Consider the following 16,154-nt stretch of genomic DNA (forward strand, 5'->3'; position numbering starts at 1 on the left):
TGGCACCAAGTGGGGAGACATTTTCCAGGAGAGTGTCATCTATTCACCAGCTTCCACGAAACAATTGGGGAAGGTAGTAGGGAATAAGAGATAACTGCAAATAAATGAACACATTCTGTGGTGATGGCACTGTGATAATATAAAAAGTCAACTTCTAAAACAAACCATCACACTCAAGTTAGATTTAAAGAAAAATTCCTAGAAGGGCACTAATTTTGTCATGTACACAATTCCAATCTCAAACCTTGACTTTTGAAAAATAGAAATTTTTGTAGCAATCTAGAACATCTAGAACATTCTTTGTGGCAATCTAGAACACCTCCTTGGGGTTCACTTATCAATGAAAACATGAACACACCTTTCTATGACAAGGCAGGGATGGCTGCTGGATAGCCATGAATATGGCCTGAAGCCCTGTGGTGGTGCAGGGGCTCCACCAGCGGGGCGTGTGACCACAATGCCTCATGCACTGTGAGTACATAGAGAGCATCTAATGATTTACTTCACGTTATGAATCAGGAAGAAATTAGATTTAATTTGCTCTAGTAGGTTTTTCCTTCTCTCTGTGTTTTTTCTTTATATTTTCTATGTCATAACAATAATGTGAAATTAGGTTAAAAAATTAAATTAAAAAAATTAAACTAAAAAAAAAAAATGAGAGCAGTGATTTCCCAGATGGGTCAGGAAGGAGTGAGGGGGAATGAAAGAGAGAATTGCAAAAAGGAACAAGGATGTTTCCTCAGCTATTAGAAATATTCTGTCTCGACTGGAATGGTAGCTACATGGGCATATCTCTGTGCCAAATAAACTCAAGTAAACATTTTAAAAATCTGTGCATTTAATTGAATGTAAATCATTTCAATAAAGTTGACTTATTAATCAAACAAAAAATATGAAATCCCTAGAACCAAAGAGTTCAGTGAAGTCAGAATTATCTGATACTGGTCAAAATATCTAAAAACTCAAAGGCAGCTAAAGCTGATATTGTTAACAATTTGAGCAAACCAAAAGACCCCCCCAAATTTCAACAGTTTTTATGAAAATCTTTTACCTTTTTTGAATATTGCCCAGTGGGATCCTTTGCTAATTACTTAATTACTTGTTATTTCAGTATTTCAGGGCATTTAATTCCATATTCTTTTTTTTTTTTTTTTTTTTTTTTTAGAGAGGGCCTTGCTCTGTCCACCCAGGGTGGAATGCAGTGGTGTCACAGCTCACTGAAACTTTAAATTCCTGAGCCTAAAGCAATCCCCCTGTCTCAGTCTCCAGAGTAGCTGGGACTTACAGGTGCATGCCACCATGTCCAGCTAATTTTTTTCTATTTTTTGTAGATGCAGGGTGTTGATTTTTCTCAGGCTGGTGGCAATCCTCCGGCCCTCACCTCCCAAAGTACCAGGATTAGAGGTGCAAGCCATCATGCTTAGCGTTATACAACCCTTTGAGAATCACTACTACACTAGTTCATGCTTGTGGGTCATTCATGTTAGAAAAAAATTTTAAGGTAAATAAAGGCCAGAGGTAAAAAGGAAATAAGGCAAAGGCAGACAGAAATAGGCAAAAGGCACAGGAAAGGTGAGTCAATTAATGCCTAATTAATAGAGAATTCCAGCCTCCCCTAGACCTACTCAATCAAAATCTCTGTTTTACTAAGGCCCTCAGGCAATCCCTCTGCACAGTGAAGTGTGATGAGCACGACCTGACTCTCCCTTGCTGCCTCTTTCATGTCAGAAGAAGCTGACACGATGAGAGAAATTCATAATATGTCCTTACCCGCAGAGCCGGGCCAAGCGACACACTCCTGGAGCATTTCCTGATCTGTAAAGTGGAGGTGATAGTTCTGTCTGACAGGCTTCTTCAGAGGACCAGTGAGTCACTGAATAGCACCTTTCCAAGGTCTTGGCATAGAGGGTTTTTTTTTTTTTTTAAATATTAGGTTTCTTTGCCACTGTAGTATTTTCTTAATTCCAGGTGAATGGGTACATTGTTTTAGAACATTATTATTTTTAGCTGTCGAATTTTAAACACTTTTATTTTTCTTAACTAAACTAATCAACTAATTCTTAACACAAACTAAAAAGTTAAATTATAGTCTCACAGTATGATGCTGCCCTCATATACCACTGGTGGGAACGTAAATTAGCGCCAGCACCATGGAAAACAGTAAGGATGTTCCTCAGAAGAACAAAACCAGAACTACCACCTGAGCCAGCAGTCCCACTGCGGGGTACACATACATATCCAAAGGAGGGCCACTCATTACGCTGAAAAGATCGCTGCACTCTCAAGTTCACTGTAGCAATATTCACGAAATCAACCTTCCTCTCCACCAGCAGGTGCGTGGATAAACTCTGATGCATAAGCACAGTAGAATATTATACGTGTATAGCCACAGGAAAGAACAACATCCTACCATTTGAAACAACATGAATGAACCGGATAAGACTGTGTTAAGTGCAACAAGCCAAGCACAGACAGACAGATCTCACATATTGGAGTTAAACAGTAAAGACAATTGCTGTCATGGCAACAGAGAGTAGGATGATGCTTAGCTGAGCCTGGGAATGGTTATAGAGAATACAGGATAAAGTGGGGATGGTTAATAGGTGCAAAAGTATGGTTAGGGAGCTAGAGAGAATGGACAGTATTTGATAGCATAACAAAGTGACTATAATCAACCATAAGTTAGGATATACTTTAAAATAACTAGAAAAGTGAAACGGGAATGTTACTAACGCCAAGAAATGCCTGAGGTGATAGATAACCAATTACCACGTTTTGACTAATTTACATTGTATGCCTGTGTCAAAACATCACATGTACCCTGTAAATTTATACAACTATCAAGTACCCATAATTAAAATTTAAAAATATAAAATATAGGTTTTATATACATATATAAAGGGAGATAGCATAGATACTCATAAAATAAACATAATAGACATAGATACTCATAAAATAAACATAATATGAAAGAACCCCTGAATAATTAATTACCTTACCTTTTCTTTAATTGTAGATTTTGGCATGATTTAAAATCCTTAAAATCCTTAATCCTCATGTCTAGAGGCAAGAATGGGGTTAAACTTAAAAAGAAAGCTATTTATATAGGTGCCCGAATGTCCCTCTGGTGGCCTGTTTAGGTGTTGTGTTTTTTGTTTTTGTTTTCGTTTTGTAATTTTTGGCCAGGGCTAGGTTTGAACCCACCACCTGCAGCATATGGGGCCAGCACCCTACTCCTTTGAGCCACAGGTGCTGCCCTAGGTGTTGTGTTTTTAAGTGACTTAAAACTAGCACATAAAGTAAGAGAAAAGGGGCATTCTGGGTGAGGCAGAAACTGCAATTAAAGTGCCAATGATTCTAACAGTGTTTTGGCGGGAAGTTTACGGTTTTCCATATATGTAATCACGTCATCTACAAAGAGGGACAATTTGACTTTCTCTTTTCCAATTTGGATGCCTTATTTCCTTCTCTTGTCTAACTGGTCTGACTAGAAATTCTAGGACTGTGCTGAATAAAGGTGGTGGATCTTTCCTATTCAGTATTGTTACTTCTGGCTCTGTCAGAGGCGACCTTCACTGTGTTCCTTGTATACCCTCTTGTTGAAAGTTGAGGTATGTTCCTCGTATACCCCGCTGTTGGAAGTTTTTCTCATAAAGGGATGTTGAATTTTAACAAATGCTTTTTCAACATCTATTAATAAATTTAATAAAGTTGTTAGATACAAAATCAACATACAAAAATCTGTAGCATTTCTATATGTCAACTATAGAGAAAGTTAAAGTTTCTCTCTATCTGAGAGAGAGATCAAGAAAGCAATTCCACTTAAAATAGCTACAAAAAATTAAAAAATACGTTCTAATGAACTTAACCAAAAAGGTAAAAGACCTTTATAATGAAACTATAGAATACTGATGAAGGAAACTGAAGAGGATATAAGTAAATGGAAAGACATCCATGTTCATAAGCTAGAAGAACACCGTTAAGATTTGTAACAGTGTTACCCAAAGCAGTCTACAGATTCAATGCAATCCCTATAGACATACTAATGAGATTCGTCACAGAAATAGAAAAAAAAGCTTAAAATTCATATGGAAAGACAGAGAGCCAAAGCAATCTTGAGTAAAAAGAACAAAACTGGAAGCATCTCACTACCTGACGTCAAAATACTGTTTACTATAATATGAAGCTATAGGAACCAGAGCAGCGTGGTAGTGGCATGGAAACACAGACCAATGGAAAAAAATGGAGAACACAGAGATAAATCTACGTATTTACAGCCAACTGATTTTCAACAAGGGCTCCAAGAACACACATAGGGAAAAAGGGCAGTCTCTTCAACAGATGGTGCTGGGAAAACCAGGAATCTATGTGCAGAAAAATAAAACCAGAACCCATCACCACCACCACCATCGCTCACCATATTAAAAAAATCAACTCTAAATAGATTAAAGCCTGAAATGTAAGACCCAAAAGTATGAAACTACTAAAAGAAAAACACTAAATGAAACCATAGGAGAAATTCTCCATAAAATTAGGCTGGGCAAGAATTTTCTTAATAAGACCTCAAAAGCACAGACAACAAAAGCAAAAACAGACAAATGTGATTACAGAAAACTAAAAAGCTTCTGCACAGAAAAGGGAACAACAAAATGAAATGGCAAGTTACAGACGGGGAGAAAATATGTGTGAAAGATCTATCTGATAAGAGGTTAATATCCAGAATACATAAGGAGCCCAACATCAAAAAAAAAAAAAAAAAAACCAAACAGTAAAATTTTAAAATGGGCAAAAGCCCTACATAGACATTGCTTAAAAATAAACATGCGATTGGCCAACAGATTTTTGAAAAAATGTTCAGTATCACGAATCATGTAGGAAATGCAAATGAAAACCACAGTGAGATTTACGCACCAGGTAGAGTGCCTATTATTAAAGGACAAAAAGGATAAGTGCTGGCGAAGATGCTGAGAGAAAGGAATTCTTTTTTTTTTTTGTAGTTTTTGGCCAGGGACGGGTTTGAACTTGCCACCTCCAGGGGATGGGCCGGCGCCCTACTCCTTTGAGCCACAGGCACAGCCTGAAAAAGGAATTCTTATCCATTGGTGTCAATTAGTACAGCCATGATGGAAAATAGTATAAACAGAATAAAAGGCTGTCGTTTGCAGTAACGTGAACGAATCTGGAGGATTTTATATTAAGGAAAATAAGTCAGGCACAGAAAGACAAACGTCACTTACTTTCACTCACGTGTGAAATCTGAAAAAGGTAAATTCATAGGAGTTCAGAGTAGAACAGTGGTTCCCAGAGGCTGAGGAGGGGGTATGAGAACAGAGTGACTGGGAAAGGTTTGCCAATGAGTACAAATTACAGCCAGACAGGCTAAGTTTTGGTGTTCTGTCTTACGGTAGGATGACTATGGCAAATAACAATATATTGTAGATTTCCAGACAGCCAAAAAAAGATTTTGAATGTTACCACCACAAAAAAAGAGATGTTTATTGTTATTTTTGTTTTTTGACCCCAAAATGGACACATAAGGTAAACGGCATTTAAAGTGATGGCTTTGGTAATTATCCCAATTTGATCATTATGTATATTAAAACATCACATCGTTTTCCATGAATACGTAGTATGTCAGTTATTATGTGTCAATAGCAAATTTGAAAAAATTAAACTTTAACAAGCACAAATGACATCAATATACAGATAATAAACTGTCAAAAAGTTAACAAAACCAAATATTTGGTGGTGGCTAAAACATACACACTCAAATTCTTAGTCTTCTATGCAATTTATCTGGCAAGGGATATTATGGGATGGTGTATACAAAACCCCAGAGCGTGTGACTGTGCCTGTGTGTGACTGCTGGCCATGCGTGTGAGCAGAGGCTGTTTACTAGCACAACAGACGCTGCGGAGGACAGTGGATGTTCAGGGTATGGGGTGGGACTGAGGGCCTGGTGTGTCAACACACAGGCTGGACATGGCCTCCTAGAGGTCAGGCAGGCATGTCAGATCACGGAATGAGCCTTACTTTCAAAGGGCTAGAAGTTCCAGCCACATCACTCCAAGAGCCTTGTTTGGAACTATCTGGAAAACACACTTTGTCTGCCCTGTGTGATTCTGCCAGGAGCATTACTGGAAGAGAAATCCAAACAAAGGGTGCAGATGCGGCTGTACGGACTCAAAAAACGCTTGCCAGGGATAGAAGCTATGCCTTCGTCTTTCTTCTTTTTTAAGCCAAAAAAAAAAATGTTCGCTGAAATATTTTTTTTCTTTTTAAGAAGCTTTTGTCTTTTGTGTCTCTGGAATGAAAAGTAACTCTTTTTCTGTTTCTCCATTCCCATTTCTCTTCAAAGCTTAAAAAAAAAATCTATATTCAAGTGAGACCCAAGTTAAGACTCTCCTGTATATCTGTCTGGAAATTCACTAAGAACAACACTGTCTTCTAACCTTCTTGAGACATCCCCAGTGGGACAAGACTAAGGAGCCCCAGTGAAGGGGGCCTTAAACCTGTTAAGATCCTTTCCTACTGGGAGGCCTGGATCCTGGTCATCCTTGCCTGAGAAGCTCTAACAGCAGCTCACTGGGAGCTCTTGGCTGAGAACTGGCAACGGGGAACTGAAAGGGCAGCAGCAAGGGGACCCTCTGGGGGAGCTGAGTGTTCCCAGTGTAGCGTCTCTACCTGCTCTGCTCGCTAAGATATCTGCAGGCATGCTGCACACTGAGGAAGCTTCCGAATCCTGAAATGCCATCTCCTCCTTCTAACAGACTCATATTTTCATACAGCAGTTCCAATGTCACCCCTGGTGTATCCTGTCCAGGCAGAAAGAAAACACTCCCCACACCTGGATTTCTGTACAGCACCTACCTCTCTATAGTCCAGGTACTATGCGAGGTGCTGGGGCTAGCAATTACTCTTATCCACATATAAGTCCTTGTGACTTAACACAGAACATGGCACGCGGTAACATACACAGCAGCTGTATTTCTCTTTAGAATAATGGGTCTAATTTAGCCACAGCTTCCTCTACCTTCCTAGCTGAAGCCCCAGAGCCAAATGGGATTAGAAAAACTATGGGAGCCAAAAGGCAAGAGAAGAGGGCCCTGTATGCCAGATTTTCCCACATGCTCCTACAGAGCTTGCCCTATGTTCTTACCCTCAAGCCTTGGGCACAAAGCAATGTATGGAAATATACCGTAAAGGCATCTGAGTATTTAATAATTTAAATTATTAAAAATTTGCAGCCAGGGTGGAATCTTGGTTCTACTTCCCAGGTCCATAACTCTGTACAAGTCAATTCTTCTCTTGGAGTTTTAGGTTGAAAATGGCAACAGTATACATAGCTACTAAAAAATCATAATAATCACAAAATCTACAAAGATGAATGGGAAGTAGTACAATAGCAAGTAAAAAAGTACAATACAAAAGTGTTCATCCATTTCAATTGAAACTATGTAAAATACATCTCTACCTTTGCAATCACTGGAAGGTAATACGGTAATTACTAAATGGGAACTACGGGGAGTTTTCTCAAACATGTCTTCATTATTATCATGTCCTACTTTCCATTCAAAAAAGAGAACTGGGGAGCAGCCTTCTGGGGTGACATGGATGTTAGGCATATGAATGACCTGTGTAAACTCTAAGGCAATGCGGAATTGTTCAGTTGCAGTTCTTACTATTCTCATCAACACCCCCAGGCCTGAGAAAAAGTCTTTCTAAAACTAGCATTAGAGATACTTACCCTCATAGACTTGCAAAGCCTGTACACTTTGAATCCTCAACCAAGGCGGACTTAACTTTTAAAAAGTTTCTTTTTAAAGATAATATACACATTCTAGGAATTTCCACGCTTCATCGATACAGTTAATGTGTTAGAGGTGTGATCCTTTCTCTTTAGGAAGCTCAAGGCAGTTTCCTCTCTTTGGAAAGATGGTGCTCTCCACACAGGAAGGGCTCAGCACAGAAGGTCCTGCTAGAGCTGGTGGCCCAGCACAGAGCTGGGGATACCATGTCTCCAGAGGCAGAGCCACTTCTTTCTTAAGCCCATCCTCAGTATTTAGTCTAGAAATACCTAAATGTTGCTCAGTCTTGGAAGTAGCATAAATATGAATACGCAAAACAATACTAAGACTCTGAGGAAAGCCATTAAATGAAGCTGCATGCAGGGCTATAGACTTACCCCTGGTCCACACTGGCGTGCACTGATGCAACAACACCTTCCAGGACCTTCAGGGGGTCCCCCAGCCCCCTAAGGTCAGCACTGCCTCCACTGTGAAAAGAGAGGAGAACTGATTCAGAAGAGAATCACTCAAGTTGGTACTTCATACCCAGGGGAAGCCGGCCCGATTCAGGTGTGGCATGCTGCCTGCTCATGTTCATTTGTGCTCTAAGATGTCTACAAGTGGACCAAGCCCTCTACCAGGGTCTAAAGATGTGAAAATGAAACATTTTTTGCTTTAAAGGAGCTCAAGCTAATTTATACATTGTTCTATCCAAAACAAAACAAAAACAAAACAAACAAACAAAAAAAACCACATCGTACTTGCACTGTGTCATTCAGAAAACATTCATTGAACAGTAAATGTATAAACTATTTTAACCATTAAATGTACAATAATGATCTACATCCTCTAGCTGAACCTTTTTTTAAAGCTAATATTTACTTGCTACTTACTAGGTACCAGGTTGCTAAGTGGTTTACATACATTCTGCCCTGTGACAAACTCCTTAGCCCAAATGACAAGTATTATGATTATGCCCACTTTACAGATATGTATGTGGAGAACTCTAGTGAATTCTGAAAATGGAACAAAAGAGAAAGAAATTTTGGATAAATTTTCCAAATAATTTAACTTGATGATTTGAATCAAGGTACCTGCTATGTTCAGGTACCTTCATGTTTTTGTATTTCGCGCCTACTAAATTTTATAACTTCCTGAAAGTTAAATGTTATGAACATTGTCAATAACAATTTATTTTCCTTTGAAACGGAGTTAGCTGAATTCCTAAAGTCCCTTTTCTTTCCATTGCTGAGGAGTTTAATTTACATTTATTGAGTATCTTTTGTGTACCAAGTCTACCATTTATAAGATCAGAACCAAATCTTTAGTAGTTGAATCGGGTATAGGGAAGGCGAGAGAAGTGTAATTTATGTCAAAATTTTATAGATGTAAAAATGTCACATCATAGTTAATTTTACTTATTAATGAAAATGCATAATTTTTAAGAAATGAACTAAATTCACCCAAAACACTAATTTTTCAAATGTTTATTCTTGTGAGGCTACATCCAAAACCTGATTTAAGAAACCATAAAAAAAACCCATAAACCAAAAAGTATAAATGTGGCAAACGATTATCTGTCATCATCTGAAAGAGGAGAGTGGTTCTTATAACCATCAACGAAAGAATCATAAGCTAGTAATAGACCAAAGCTTGATTCACCTGGCATTTGTTCTTTCCAAAAAATGTTATAAAATTTTATGTCTCTCCCTATATATAAAATTACCAGATACCTCAGAGCATTAAGGTAAAAACTCTATGAGGCTGGGGTAATTAAACTGATAAAGGCTCATTTGATTGCAGTTCAGCTGCAGAAAACTGACATGCATTTAATCAAAAAGTTCCTCAAGAGCAATACAGAATTACAAAGAATGCTTAAAAGGAGAATAAATTAAACACAACTAAATCTTTTAGCCTAATTGCATTATTCACGAAAAGCACTTGATGCCTCATTATTTTCTCAGCTTCACTTTCCCCGCTTTTCTAATCTTTTTAAATGCATTCCTACAAAGGCAGCAGCATATTGACATGAAGTGAGAATTTCTCAATTGTTGGTTTTGTGCCATTCACTGCAGGTAAAGAAAGTCCTAAGACACAGTTAACAGATGTCCAGCTTCCTCAGTGTATGATTAACCTCGCCTTGTGGACCTCAAAGGAACCTTCTGGGAACCATTTTCCCACTGCTACAAAGAAGGGGAATTAGAAAATGTAAGATCTGGAAAACCACACCGAAGTCACGGGGCTGTCTGACACTTAGCTACCACTTTGCATGCCATTTTGGCCTTTTCCCTATTTCAAAAATAATTTGGAGAAATGGGTCAACTAGAAGTTCGCGAGCTTCGTAATGTGTTACACGTGACACAGCGACCAAACATATTTACGGTTCTCCCTTCTCAAGATATTTTAAGATGTAAGACTTTGAAAACTCTAAAAATAAACTTTCACTTTTGTACAGGACATCACAATTTATAAAATGCTTCTATGTACGTGATGTGCTTCTTAATACCCCTGAGCCATATGCAATTATTACTACTTACTGGCAAAATGCTTTTCTTATTGACTACTTTCCAGCTTACCTCAATGCAGAAATTATCTTCATTATTGCACTGTGTACTATATCCCTGGGTGAGATGTCGAGAGGGCCAACAGCCACCTCTAGCAGCTGCTGAATCATTCTCAGAGGCTGACCATCTAAACACATAGCCACAGCTTCGTCCTGGAGTTTCGCTTTTTCTGATCGGGACAGATCATAGAGGTGACTGTATTTCTGCAGTGTTTCCTGCAAAGACATGATAATCAACACCTAAATATCAAATAGAAATTACATCTACATGCACATAGTGAAACATACTCAGAAGATCCTGAAACCAAATACATTACAATCTGCAACATCATACCAGAGGACAGGTATTGGTTATAAAGCTTTTAGGCTCAAGGACAAGTACTGGTTATTAAGCTTTTAGGCTCAAGCACAGGTTTTGGTTATTAAACTCTTGCACCCTTGAGTGCAAATCCTTGCATTTATTAGTGGGTGGGTCTGTGTGACCTCAAATTTCATCATCTGTTAAATGACGAGGACAATGGGTTCTTGTGGATAGAGGGCACTGTGACATTAACTGAGATGATATAAGTCAGTCCTTTAGCACATCAGACATAAATGCTCTAGTATTACTATTATTATAATTATAGCACTACACTCGCATAACAGTTATAATTTATTGAATGCCAACTATTAATACGTAATCCCAGGTACTATACATATGGTATCTAATTTACCACTTCTAGTAATCCTACAAGCGCTTTTAATTAGCCTCATGTTATCAGAAAGGAAACCAAAGATCCTGAATGGCCCGCTAAGTCACAAGGCTTAGTGTGTAATTCACAGAGTAATTCACAGAGCCAGGACGAGAATCCAAAAGACGGCTCTTCCACCCCACATGCCACACTGCCTATCTCTCTTTGATAATATCTGTAAACACTAATTGTATAATAAATGATTTAAGAAATAGGATACAAGCTATTGTTTTTAAGCAGACCAATATGGCCACTGAGTGATAATAACACCTTCCAGGTTCTTTATAGTTTCCCTGGTAACCCTGAGCATACTGTTTTGCCTTTGAAAACAACCACGGGGAAAGGCTAAATATTAAGTGGATATGTGATATTATAGACTTACTATTAATTTGGGGGGATGGTGGTAATTTTGTAGTGGTTATGTTTAAATGTATCTGTTAGAGACAGACATGAAGGTATCTGTGGATAAAACAAAGAGATGACTGGAATTGAGTTCAGAATAGCTCACGGGAGCAAGGTGAGGGTAGGTGGAGGTGTGCACAAAATAAGATGGGTCACGTTCTGATAATGTAAAGTTGAGGGTTGAGCACAAGATTCATTTCACTGCTCTCTCCACTGTGAAATTTTAAATTTTAGAAAAGTCTCTATGAGTTAGGTAAGGTAATTACCAGTAACCCCAACTAAGAGAAGAACTGAGGCTCTGTCGAATGAAGGCCTTTGACTTAGATCCTGCTAACCTTCTCGAGGATATCAGGTACTCTTTTACTGGGTATATCAGTAAGGCGGTTAATGCCAAGGTCAACGTAAAACGATCAGTGTATGGAGCTGAAGGTTGAAATTTCGAGTTTTTGCTATAAAAGGTGCCTTAACAAAATGAAATAATTATCTAATTTAGGGACAATAAGAGTCTCCTATTATAGACCATCAATGGCCTGACTGAATGGCATTCCCAAGTAACTACGTGGAATCTTTATATCACAACTAGATGAAACAACTCCCTTGAATCCAAATATATTATTCTAGGCATTGAAACATAATACTTGTTCCATGAAGAGTAATGCCAATTCTGCTATATTTTAAAAATAAATAAACTGGTATTTAAAAAAAAATTATACTAACAAGTATAAATCATTATTACTTGAAGATTCTAACTTTGCCTGAATTTTTGTAATTATGAATTGTAGTATTATAAATGTCAGCAGGATAAAATCAAGTTAGGCAAAGCCAATTTGCTCCCTGCAAAAGCTTCAATGTTGTTCATGCCATTATTTAAAGCTATTTGTTAGACAGGTTAATAGGCACTGAAAATCACAAAATGAAATAAAACTGCTTTTAAACTTTTGAATTGTTCCCATTATCTTTTCAATGAGGGGTTTGCATTTATGTGTCTCATAGAAAATGTTAAGCTCCTATTTGCTCATTATCTGAATTCCTCTCTACTGACTTATCTTTCTAGTTATGAACACTTTTTGACAAGCCAACAATACAACTGAATAAACGTGTAAGGTTTACGAAAAATGAAAGAGGAGGTTAGTGAACACTTACGGGTTCATTTACCATAACATTAAGGGGTAAATGGAATCTTATTCATATATCTAAGTACTATTTTCACTTATAGGAAAACCATTTACTTACTGACTTGTCAACTTTCCAGTTATGTAAAAGAACATCCCAATCCCACACCTGTTAAAACATAGAACCAAATCTCTGATGGCCTCAGAGGAATCATGGTTTCCTTGTAGGTCCTAAGACATGAGTCCTCAAATCTCATCACGGGCAGAGATTCTGAACCTCAGAATAGTGTTTTAGAAACACCAAGAGAGTCTCACTTAAAAATTGACTAGGAACAATTTTACTAGCCCAAAATCTTTGAAGTTATTTTGCAAGCATATAATATAAAAACAGAGTAAGGATATACATATTTTTAAAAAAACCTATTGAGGCAGGCATGGTAAGCTATCTCTAAATTTTTCTGAAAATCAGAATGAAAAAAAAACCTATCCTATTCAGTTGGAGAGTGAAACCCATACAGCTATGAGTGGAGTCCTTTTCTTACCTTTAAAGCCCACTGCCCTAGCCCCAGGCATCCCTCCAGTGTTCTGGTTCCTCTTCTCCTACCTTTCCACCCCCTCACTCCCTTCCTCCTCGGATGTCAATGTGTTAAATGGCCTAAAATCCTTCTGAAAGAAGTAAAGGCTGAACTGACAATGCTGATAATGAAGAGGTTAAACAATAAAGGCTTGAGGACCATTTTCAAAGATACCTGCTCTGAAAGCCCTATCACAATGACTAAAGCCGTTGTAGATAAATGAAAGCTGCTACTGATGCTACTGACCGTGACACACAGAAGTCTCCAACTCATTACCTGCTCACTATTCTTCAGAGACACGATGAAGCTATGGCTGAGGGTTTCCAGGTGGGCAAGGGATTGCTCCAGATGATTCAAAGCATCCGCATAGGTAACTTTAGAATCACCAACTTCGTGACTGTCTTCCTCTGAATTTCTTTTCCTTGTCTTCTCAATAAAATGTTTGACTGTCTTGATAGCCTTTTTAGTCATCTCTTTACGGGTTTCCACAGGTAGCTGTAAGGGAAATAAAAAGTATTAAACAACAGACAAAACAGCCCTACATTGTTATATGTGGAATGTTCAATAAGGTATTAGTGAATGAAGTAAAGAGAGCAAAAGTGAAATTTTAATAAATACAATTTTAAACAATGAGTAGGATTTCCATTATATGAGGTTTTCTTCTGTGAAAAAAGCAGTAACAGGGCAGCACCTGTGATTCAAAGAAGTAGGGCGCTGGCCCCATGTACTGGAGGTGGCAGGTTCAAACCCAGCCCCAGCCAAAAACTGCAAAAAAAGAAAAAAGCAGTAACAGTGAAGTACTACTTGCATTAATTTAGTAATACAGTTTTAAAGTGAGAATACTTGAAGTAGGTGATGTTGTAATGAAACTTGTATTTAAACTCAATGCTGGTTACAGGGTAGCAATGGAGTCATTTTTACAACCATAATTTTCAGTTTTGGTCATTTATTGTAAGGAAATAATTCAAAAGGAGGAAATAGGTATAGACATAAAGATTTTAACTAGAAAAAGGACATAAACATAAAACTTAAAATGTAATCTAATTGACATAAGAGATGGTCACTAGCTGATGAGAAATTACTGGCTATCATATTATGCTGTCATTAACATTAGAATCAGAAACAGCACAGTAATTTAAAAAACGTTTATCACAAAATGCTAACTTTCAGAAATAAAGACATAAACTCCCCATACCGTGTCTACAATAAAATTTAAACTATATCTGTATACAAAATAAAAGCATTTTATACATTTTGTATTTTATGTATACACATATGGGCTAAGTATCCCTTATCTGAAATGTCTGGGACCCAGAAATGCTTTGAAATTTCGAATTCTTTCAGATTTAGGAAATTTCGCAATAAACTGGTTCACCCCAACTTGAATATCTGAAATCAGAAATGCTTCAGTGAGTGTTTTGTTTCAGCATCATGTTGGTTCTCATAACGTTTCAGGTTTTGGAGCATTTCAGGTTTTCAAATTTAGAGATAGTCAGCCTATATATGCATATAAAATATATGTATTAAAAATAGATGTATTCGGTTATATATATCTGTGTGTGTACACAGAAAATCAGTGACTATTAATGTGTTGGAATTATGAGCAATTTTTTTTTATTCTGCTTTCCAAAGTTTTTATAACTCTGCTGCATTTACTCATTTACGTGTTAGGCACTGTTAGGTATGCAGGAGTTATATTTTTCTAATAATGTAAAAAATATTAAGCTTACTTATTCTCAAAATAGAGTCTCCACTTTGCCCATTCTGATGGGAGCACCAGGGCCCTGCTTAAAGGGCCGGTTGTAGGCCCCACTGATTTGTGCCGCTTTGGGTTCTAAGATTCCTGTCAACTATTCAAGTGCAATTTTACTATATTCTCAAAAGGACTTTTTGCTGATTTTTTCCTAATAAAAGATAAAGAGTACTAGGACAAAATCTTAAATTCCCTATTTCCTAAAATCAGTCATTATCTGTATCTGGTTCTGCTGACGAGGAGGAAGGGGCTTAAACACCTGGCCTCGGTGACCACGTGAGGAGGAGCCTCCCTCCCTCCATTTTCTATGAGCTCCCTCCAAGTCCTACTCCTAATAGCACAATAATAATAGAATTATTCTATTAAAATGTTGATAGGTGACATTTTCTTAATCCCATATAAATATTGACAAATGGTAGCTTTCAAAAAATGCTCTTTCCTTGAATAAGTAACTAAGTGCTTGCTTTGCAAATGCAGCTTCAAAATAAGTTCTGCAGCATTTACAGCTTATCAGATTTCTGCCTCTAAGCACCTATAGCATAAGAAAAAACAAACAGAAACCTCCAATCACTGGAAAGTAGTGATTATGATCATCTTCCCGAAATGAACTGTGAACCCCTTTCTGTATGCTCTTTCCCCCCAAATAAACGTGCACTCCTTCCTGTGATTTGTAGTAGAAATACAGGGTACTAGAACTGTCTATTCTAACAGACTTCTCCTTCCTCCGTTATACACATGGAAAGACTGAGCTCCAGGAAGATCAAATGATATATTGTGGTCTATCATGCGAGTGAAGGGAGTAAAAGCCAGAATCTAGACACCTGGTTACCAAGTAATGCTCCCTATGGTTACACATCACAGCTTGTGACAATGGGCCACTCTGCTCCCTCACAGGCTCTGATGGGGACCAGAGTAGGCCTGCTGGCTGAATGCCAAATGCTGAACAAAATCAAGGCCAAATAAAAATTAATATAGAGTAAATCATTTCTTCCTATTCCCTTATTTGTTTTCCCCAAGAGATACAAGTTTGGGGGATTATTTGGATGTACCAGCTGGCTGAATATATACACTCTCCTGAGCCTGTTGTGTGGTATGGAAGGGTTTCAACAACAGACTGGCAAGAGAAGAGAAATGAACAGCTGACTCACACATGCTCGAAGGTCCTGGAAGAGACAATAAAGGGACCCTATGCCTTTAGACAGGTCCAGACATTACCTTTGTTGTCTACTGT

The 16,154-nt window shown here is 37.8% G+C and overlaps 1 protein-coding gene across 1 annotated transcript in view; it reads right to left on the minus strand.

The window, feature by feature from the left end:
* NBAS (neuroblastoma amplified sequence) overlaps window positions 1–16,154 on the minus strand; it is a 367,205-nt gene that overhangs the window by 49,227 nt on the left and 301,824 nt on the right. Inside the window, 3 exon segments of the mRNA XM_023511811.1 lie at window positions 8,186–8,275; window positions 10,364–10,566; window positions 13,447–13,665. Of these exon segments, the coding sequence (XP_023367579.1) occupies window positions 8,186–8,275; window positions 10,364–10,566; window positions 13,447–13,665 (512 nt within the window).

This window comes from Otolemur garnettii, unplaced genomic scaffold (assembly GCF_000181295.1).
Source record: "Otolemur garnettii isolate 467f Iridium unplaced genomic scaffold, OtoGar3 scaffold00022, whole genome shotgun sequence".
NCBI classification, from domain to species: domain Eukaryota; kingdom Metazoa; phylum Chordata; class Mammalia; order Primates; family Galagidae; genus Otolemur; species Otolemur garnettii.